The sequence below is a fragment of the Fundulus heteroclitus genome, chromosome 23, assembly GCF_011125445.2.
Source record: "Fundulus heteroclitus isolate FHET01 chromosome 23, MU-UCD_Fhet_4.1, whole genome shotgun sequence".
Classification (NCBI taxonomy): domain Eukaryota; kingdom Metazoa; phylum Chordata; class Actinopteri; order Cyprinodontiformes; family Fundulidae; genus Fundulus; species Fundulus heteroclitus.
Window position 1 is genome coordinate 13997404 of NC_046383.1, and position 9751 is coordinate 14007154.

General features: G+C 42.3%; 1 protein-coding gene across 7 annotated transcripts in view; it reads left to right on the forward strand.

The window, feature by feature from the left end:
- Window positions 1–5911, forward strand: part of si:dkey-237h12.3 (teneurin-3) — a 208992-nt gene extending 203081 nt beyond the window's left edge. For all 7 annotated transcript variants that reach the window (XM_036127293.1, XM_012876933.3, XM_036127294.1 and 4 more), the window contains 3 exons: window positions 943–2554; window positions 3609–3739; window positions 4262–5911. In XM_036127293.1, coding sequence (XP_035983186.1) covers window positions 943–2554; window positions 3609–3739; window positions 4262–5014 — 2496 coding nt within the window. In that variant the 3' untranslated portion in view covers window positions 5015–5911. The remainder of the gene's footprint in view (window positions 1–942; window positions 2555–3608; window positions 3740–4261) is intronic.
- The last annotated feature ends 3840 nt before the right edge of the window (window positions 5912–9751 follow it).

Sequence of the window (9751 nt, forward strand, 5' to 3'; positions counted from 1 at the left end):
ACCTGCAAATTGGTACTAAGTAAGAAAAAGTAAGAGTGACTCTTATGAAGCACATAAATTGCTCCTTTGCTCCTTAGTGTGGCTTTCTTCTAGCTTCACGCTCCTGTGCTTTAGCCCCTTTCTAATTTTTACTGCATATTTCACAATATACTTGACTCCACTAAATATTTCAAGGCCCGCGTAAAGATGCACACAAATAAACAACGTAAGAGTGAGTTAAATACGCCTTTGATCAGAAACCCAAGCAGCTCGGACTGAAGATCTGTGCATCTCGCCGTTAACGTGTCAGACAGCAGCCCTCTGATGTATCCTTCCACGCGTTTCTTGTCGGATGTGTTGCAGATTGCGCCGGAATGATCAGCACCAAAAACAGGCAAAGGTTTTTTTTATTTATTTTTTTATTTCCAGTCACTTCTGGCTCCATCCTGTCATTGCGTGACCTAGAAAGGCCATGTCAACACTGACACAAGCAACACAGGGGGCTGTGGAAGCCTCGCTGTGGCAACGGATGACTGGGCATGACATTTTAACAGAGACTCTGGGAGACAGAGCACGTTCTAAAAAATGCATATTCTCTGAAGTGATTAAACAGGTCTGTCTGGATACCGGGACTTAATAAATTGCTCATGTCTGATAGAAACGCGTGGAAGTCTGTGAGCTACATTTAAATCGGCATTAAAATTATTTCTGTATTTTCTTTGGCCAAACTCTACGTTAACATTCATATTTATTGCTTTTTTATATTGTTGCATTGATTTGTTAATGTGAAACTCTAGTAGCTGAGGTCTCACACGTGTCACGCTTCCACCTTCTACATTTTTCATGCACAGTTTCACCTTTTGCTCAAACCAGAAAATTTCCACACTCTGCCTTGCTTTGAAAATAGATTCTGCAGGCATGCAACTAATAAAAGCACACCGTGTTTTGCTCTTCTCCCCTCAGTCTATGGTTCTCCTGCTTCACAGTCAACGGCAGTACATATTCGAGTTCGACTCTCTGGAGCGGCTGTCTGCTGTCACCATGCCAAGCGTGGCCCGCTACACCATGCAGACCATCCGGTCGGTGGGTTACTACAGGAACCTCTATCACCCGCCTGAGAGCAACGCCTCAGTGGCCGTGGATTACAGCGAAGACGGCCTCCTGCTGAGAATTGCTCACCTCGGCACCGGCCGCAGAGTCCTGTACAGATACCGCCGGCAGAACAAGATTTCTGAGATCCTGTACGACAGCACGAGGGTCAGCTTCACCTACGACGAGACGGCCGGCGTGCTGAAGACCGTCAACCTGCAGAACGAGGGCTTCATCTGCTCCATCCGCTATCGGCAAGTGGGCCCGCTGGTGGACCGGCAGATTTTCCGCTTCAGCGAGGACGGCATGGTGAACGCGCGCTTCGACTACACGTACGACAGCAGCCTGCGCGTCACCAGCGTCCAGGGCGTCATCAACGAGACGCCGCTGCCCATCGACCTGTACCAGTTCGACGACATCTCGGGAAAGATCGAGCAGTTTGGCAAGTTCGGTGTGATCTACTATGAGATAAATCAGATAATTTCCACTGCCGTCATGACGTACACCAAGCACTTCGATGCGCACGGACGCATCAAGGAGATCCAGTACGAGATATTTCGCTCTCTGATGTACTGGATTACCTTCCAGTACGACGACGTGGGCAGAGTCACAAAGCGAGAACTGAAGATCGGCCCCTTCGCCAACACCACCAAGTACAGCTACGAGTACGACGTGGACGGCCAGCTGCAGACGGTCTATCTGAATGACAAAGTGATGTGGCGCTACACGTACGACCTGAACGGAAATCTGCACCTGCTGAATGCCGGAAACAGCGCCAGGCTCCTGCCCCTGCGCTACGACCTGAGGGACCGCATCACCCGCCTCGGGGACATCCAGTACAGGATGGACGAGGACGGCTTCCTCCGCCAGCGGGGGGCCGAGATCTTCGAGTACAACTCCAAGGGACTCCTGGTGCGGGTCTACAGCAAGAGCAGCGGCTGGACAATCCAGTACCGCTACGACGGGCTGGGACGCAGAGTCTCCACCAAAACCAGCCTGGGCCAGCACCTGCAGTACTTCTACGCGGACCTGAGCTACCCAGAGAGGATAACCCACGTGTACAACCACTCCAGCTCAGAGATCACGTCTTTCTACTACGACCTCCAAGGCCATCTCTTTGCCATGGAGATCAGTAGTGGGGAAGAGTTCTACATCGCCTGTGACAACACCGGCACGCCGCTGGCTGTCTTCACCAGCAACGGCCTTCTGGTCAAACAGCTGCAGTACACCGCGTACGGAGAGATCTACTTTGACTCCAACCCGGACTTCCAGCTGGTGCTGGGGTTTCACGGTGGTCTGTACGATCCGCTGACCAAGCTGCTGCACTTTGGAGAGCAGGATTACGACATCATGTCTGGCAGGTGGACCATTCCCGATATCTCTGTCTGGAAAAAGGTGGCCAAAGAGCCAGCTCCGTTTAACCTGTACATGTTCAGGAATAACAATCCTATCAGCAAGGTCCATGAGCTGAAGGAGTACGTTGCAGGTAAGATATGTTGTACTTAAAGCTGCGAATTTTAATAACTCCCAGGATATTTTCTCAGAGCAAAGTCTTTATTCTCTTGTTTTCTAACGGCCGACAATTTGAGGCTGGAAGCAAGGAATGCTGGGTCGTGTTTTGCTCAGATTAGTTATTAATGAAATGATTTGTTCAATAGATGAAAACACTGATGTGATTCCCAAAGATAAGAAAAGTCAGAGGGGATAAAATGCCTCCTACTTGTATAATTATAAATTTTTCATAGAGAAGATGCTGTTTTTAAGTATTTGACCCTTTATAGATTTCTTCTGTTTTGCTTCTTTTCACATTTAAATGTTTTGGCTCATCGACCAAATGTAAATATCAAAGATAACCTGACTAAAGGCAAAACGTTTTTACATTAGGATTTCATTGGTTAAGGGAAAAAGTTCAAAAATAATTAACCCCTAAACCGAATAACCGTCAGTAAACAGCATCTGATGATTGTGATCAGTGGTAAAGAGTGATTCACGTCGCTGCAGAGGAATCTTGTCCCGCTCTTCTTTGCAGAATAGTTTTATTTCCACAGCATTGCAGAGTTTTCCAGCATGAACAGCCAGTTTAAGGTCCTTCCTCTGCATCTCAGTTAGATTTAAATCTGGACAGTCACAAGGTCACTAAAAACATCTTCATTAAGTATTTTTCTTTTTTCTTTGAGCCATTCAGAGGCGGAAATGCTGATGTGCTTTTGATCAATGTCCTGCTCCTTAAACCAAGTGAGCTTGAACAGAATTTATTGTTCAATCTAATAATGGCCAGATGTCCGGGTCCTGAAGAAGTGAAGCATCCGTCACACGGCCAACAACATGTTTGACTGCAGGCACAAGTTTTCCTGACATATTGTTAGTTTAACACCACTCACATTCCAGAAAGTCCAGCGTCTGTCTCGATCACCATGATTATTGTTCTGTTTTTGGTAAATGTGAGACTTGTCTTCTTTGTGTCGTTTTTGGCCAGCTCCCGTTCTGGGCTTGGAGCTTTCTCACCAACGCTTCTTTGCTTCTTCTTCTGATTTTTGCAGATGTGAACAGCTGGCTCGTAACGTTTGGCTTTCATCTTCACAACACCATCCCGGGGTTCCCTGTCCCAAAGTTTGATCTGAGCATGCCCTCCTACGAGCTAAGGAAGAGTCAGCTCTGGGATGATCTGCCGGTGGGTAAAACTTATATACTGAACTCCAAATAAAAGGATATGCAAGTAAACAGAACCTGCAGCTAAAACACTGAAAAAAATAACATTGTTTACCTCGCTATCATCAAGGTTCCTTCCCTTAATTAAACTGCAATGTATTTCTTGGAATATCCACTTTAATTGCTCTATATTTGCATAATAATTATGATCAGACTAGACTAGAAAGTGCATTTCCTCAGCCTACCTCCAGTTAACAGCTTAAGAGGTTTTAATGCTCATGTGTATTGCTACTGTTTAATCAGTCTTTGATGCTATTTATGCAAAGACTATTTGGTCTAAGACCTTAATTCACAAAGAAGGTTATCAGTGTTGTATCTACATTAGACTTAAGAACATGCCTTAAAAACACCACCATCTCAGACAGGGATAAAAAAAAAAAAAACACAACCTCTGTGAAGTCAAGCAGTAGCTGGTTCTAAATGGCCTAGAGAGTCAAGTTCTGCCATGTTCAGGCGTTAACGTTTCACTGCACTTTTCCTGCAGTCTATCTCTGGGGTCCAGCAGGAAGTAACCAGACAAGCGCATTCTCTCTTGTCATTCGAGCGGCTGCCAGAGGTCCATCTCAGCCGAGGTCGCAGAGGTGAAAAGTCCTGGCTGTGGTTCTCGGCTGCAAAGTCTCCCATCGGAAGAGCTGTTATGTTTGCCATCTACAAGGGCAGCGTGCACACGAACACGCTCAACGTGGCGAGCGAGGACTGCACCAAGGTGGCGACCATCCTCAACAACGCCTTCTACCTGGAGGACCTGCACTTCACCATAGAAGGACGAGACACGCACTACTTCGTCAAGCCGGGCCTCCCGGACGCCGACCTCGCGTCGCTGCACCTCACCAGCGGACACAAGACTTTGGAGAACGGCGTCAACGTGACGGTGTCGCAGTCCACCACCGTCATGGACAGCAGGACTCGCCGTTTCGCAGACGTGGAGATCCGCGCCGGGGCCCTGGCCTTTCACATCCGCTACGGCTCCACGGTGGACGAGGAGAAGGTCCGGGTGGTGGAGCTGGCACGGCAGCGCGCCCTGGCGGGAGCGTGGGCCCGGGAGCAGCAGCGGGTGCGTGACGGCGAGGAGGGGGTTCGCCCCTGGACAGAGGGGGAGAAGAGGCAGCTACTGAGTAGTGGCAAAGTGTTGGGATACGACGGCTACTACGTGCTCTCCATCGAGCAGTACCCCGAATTAGCAGATAACGCCAACAACATCCACTTTCTCCGGCAAAGCGAGATCGGGAAAAGGTAACGATCCGAGGTGCAACGCCTGCCAAAGAGACTCTGGTTTTGGTAGCGGAAGAAGCGAAAAGCGACTTTATGAAGCAGTTGCTGATATGTACAGAGTGTGGCTTTGTTTTGTAAAAAATAAAAGAAAATAAAAGAAATAATCAAGCAAAAAAAGGAGAACAAATGGTCAAAAGCAATGCTGTGCATTGTGATCTAAGACTTCAGAATAAATGTACGACTACACGAAGCCTTAACATGGCGATTACAGGTCAGTTCCTCTGTAGCACAAGCCTTTGGGACTCGGGACTCGGAAGCAGAGGAACATGGATGTTTTTAACGAGACGCTGAGCTTACGTAGGTGTTTTATGTTTGATTTTTTTTTTTGTTTTCATCTGGAATCGTGTGGTTGAACAAAGTGTCAATGGAACAGAGGAAATGTTTACATTATGCATACCTGCACTTCTCTAGAAGTACCTACCAGGCTCATGGATTCACGTTCCTGGAGCACGCAGCGTTCCTCAGCAAACCTTTGATTTTAAACCAAGAGACTTCTGATGTTTATTCTCACCAGACAACCACTATGTATACCAGATTTAGCACTGTAAACATCAATACGTCATATTCTCTTTGAAATGCTTTTAAATGGGGAAAAAAAAGATGTTTCAATACCCAAATAGTAAATGTTGGGGGGGAGGGGGGGAGTGCAGCGAAGGCGTGATGAACTTTGTTGAGGATGTGGAGCAGCACAGGTGTGTCTTGGATATCACAGGGACACCATCTTTTGTAAATGATCCAAGAGTTTTATGCAGTTTTCTTTCTTTGTTTCTTTTTAAGAAACAGGATCAATGTCTGTACGAGTCATTAACAGTAATTTATGTTGTGTTTATACATAAATAAAGTCAAGCTGGTTTTAATTTCATTCTGTTTCACATGTTTTGGGGTTTCTTTGATTTCAGCCTTTTTGACGCAAACAGGACCGATGTTCAGGTTCTCTCTGCTGAGCTTCAAAATTTCACACTTGAATCAATTATAAAATATTTATTTGGGGTTTATTACATTTATTTTCTACAAATCATGAAACAAGATGCTGAGCTTAGCTTCTGATCTAGCAGTTTGGCATTAGGACCTCGTTCATTTGTGCGCTAGGCAATTAACTGAAAAAAATTCAGATTATCTGATCTGGACCTCCTCCAGACTGCCTCCTACATTTTTGATACTTTTATTTTTTTTATGTTAGATTTACCGCTTTGTTTGACGCCTCAATTATCCCCGACTCTAATTTACAAACTGGATTGGCATAAAACTGGCATGTAGATGCCAAAAAGTGGTGACCTTGACCCTTCTTAGTTACTTTTTGAAAGAGTGAATAATTGCAGTACCTCTCACAGCTGTTATATTCTTTATCGCTTTTCTATTTTTAAACAAAAGTTAGAAAACTCAGAAGAGAATTTAGTACATTTATATACACACACAAACATATATATATATATATACACACATATATATACATATATATACACACATATATACACACATATATATATATATATATATATATATATATATATATATACACACACATATATATATATATATATATATATATATACACACATATATATATATATATATATATACACACACATATATATATATATATATACACACATATATATATATATATATATATACACACACATATATATATATATATATATATATATACACACATATATATATATATATATATATATACACACATATATATATATATATATATATATACACACACACATATATATATATATATATATATACACACACACACACATATATATATATATATATATATATATATATACACACACACACACACACATTTTTCAACTTTTTCAGACTTGCTAACCAATCAGACTGACTGGCAGGAAGGTGTGCATGTAGTCAGAAGTATTTCCAAACGCTGTTGTATCTTTAACTAAAGGTCAACTATTACGTCCGCTAAATTTAACACTTGCTACGCATAATGCTTTTGACTTGGCTCCCTGCCCAAGAATAAATATTTAATCAACGCAAATATTTTATGAAACCATCTTACATGAACAAAACCCAAATATAGATTGCCAGTCTGATGTTTAGCGTTAAAATTATTATCTTATTTTTTTACATACAAATTCTTCCGTTTTCAAGCTGATTTCAAAAGAGAGGAAAACAACTTAGCAGATCCTTAATCAGTCACTAATTTGGGAAATCATCAAAGGAACTCTTTCAAACTCATGATGTATGAATAGCGAGAGTTTTTTTTTAAATCAAAAAATAAACAGCACAAATTGCATTAATGATTCAGAATACGTCCTTTGAGCTACAAAGCCAAAGAAGACAAATGCAGCTCCGCTTTGATGTCAGCTGCTTGAAGCTGATCTGAAGTGTGAGAACTGGAGGAATTCAGTAATTTACCTGAAAACGGAGGCTGTTGACTGAAAACCGCGCCCAGCGAGGCTCACACTCAGCTCAAAGTTTTCAGCTTCGGCTTTACGGGAATCATTTGATTGTTAAATTTCTTCCCGATGACATTTGGTTTGTTATCAGGATTCCCTCTGATTGCCAAGCGCTGCTCATCAAAGTGCGGAAGGGCTTCTGTGAGGGAATGCATTACAGTCAAAACAACCCCTTCATAATAAAATGCTCTCTTTTTCGTGGGGAACTTCAAACAGCATCCCAAACCAAAAGGGATCTGAATATTTTCTGCACACAAGCTGTTGTTGTTTGACCTCCTCTTAGCTGCTCGACTGTCCCACCGGCTCCGAAATAGCACAGAATATATGAGAAATATGAAGATTTATTTCAAAAACATTGACATAGACAGCTTCTCATCAGACTTAATGTGGTAGACAAATTATTATTAAACTGTTCCCCGAGGATCACAACATATTGTTCCATTAGAACAACAATGAACTGACACTAGTCTCGTCTAGCACCGTACAAAACTATTAATGCTCCTTGAACTTTTCCACATTTTGTCACTTTCACACAGACGTCACACATGCTGTTGGGATTTCACGTGGCGGACCAAAACAACATGGTGCTTAATTGTGAAACAGAAGAGAAATAGTTCATGATTTTCTTGTTTTTCTTTTGAATAAAATCCCGGAAATGTGTGCTTGCATCAATGTTCAGCCCCCATGAGGGAATATGTTTTAGAGACAGCTGCAGTCAGTCAGGTGTAAAGTGCTGCCGCAGATTTAGACCAGGAGTCTGCAACCTGGGGCCCTGGAGCCACAAGCTGCTCTTTGGAGCTTCCACAATTCATAACGTCAGAAAAAATACTAAACAGACAAATAATGCTTTAAAAAAAATAGATATAACAAATGCAGATCTGCAGAATCTTTCCTGTCATCATGTTGGAAATGTTGTGCTTTTTTCACATTATGTTTCACAAATAAAAACATCCAATGGGGAAAAAAAAAAAAAAAAGAAAAAAAAATTATATATATATATATATAATTTTATCTCCATTGTTTTAAAACTTAAACAAAAAAAGGTGGTTCTTTAAAAATGACAAAACACAAATTTCCACTGCTAGATTGCTGCTACTGCTAGTGCCCATGAAGGCTGTTAGCTTTTTCACCACTTGCTCAGAGTTTCATTACGGTCTGAAAAATTATGGTATGGTTCTTGTGTGTGTTCGCTGTATCGTCTCTGTAGTTTACCTGGGATGAGTGATTTAATAATGTTCCCCACTTCCATAAAGATCAGACATTAGGAGGGCAGCACCAAAGTCAACAGATTCTTCCACCTGAGCTGTGATCTCTGCAGCTCCTCCAGTTACCACGGGCCTCTCTGACTGATGCTCTCCTCTCCGGCCGTGTCTTGGTAGGTTTGCAGTTGGGAGACATCCAATGTTTGTGGTTTCTGTTTTCTGACCTGCTTCAAACCTCGCCACGAGGCCCGCATGAAGGAATCATTTTCTTTCAGACGTCCCACCACAACGAAATTGACCCATACAGACATGTTCTTCAGCGTGAGGAAAAAACACAGCATTAAATATTTATGCATGACTGCAACAGAAGTACGAATCGACTAAATTTGTAAACACGAATGATCCATTATACATGACTGCCAGAGTTTATTCCCACACATACACAACCTTATTTAGTGAATATGCTACAAAAAAAGGAACTAAATCAAAGTTTAATTTTCTTGAAATTTGTGGATTGGGCCTTGATTTGAGCAGTTAAATAAGATCATCTGCCAGCTGAATGAGTATTTTACCTTAAGATAGGAACATCTCACCTCCATAACTTTATTTAAAGTGCAGTATATCTAATTATATTATTGTAGGGGGGGTCAAAACACTCATTTGACTTATTTTTAGTTCTGTTTTTGCAGAGTATGTCTCAAAGGGGCCATGAGGAAGTGTACAGAACAGCTATATTACAAACATAGATTAAATGCACACATGTGGACTCTGCTTCCTGGAATTTATTTAGGGTGAAAAGAACAAAAGATGCTAAATGCATATACATGATATTCCTTCCACCTCACTAACATGCATTCGTTTGTATCGCTCTATTAGGTAAAAATCCTTATAAAATATATTACATTTTGCAGCTGTAACGTGAAAAGTTGAATATTAATAGTTTTGCACGCCGCTGTAAGTCCGTTGAAGTTTCCACAGAGAAATCCTCTCAGTCAAGCGACGCTTTGCCAAAATTATGAAGCCCTGAAATATTTCATTTAAGCCCTCTGATGCTCTCTAGTG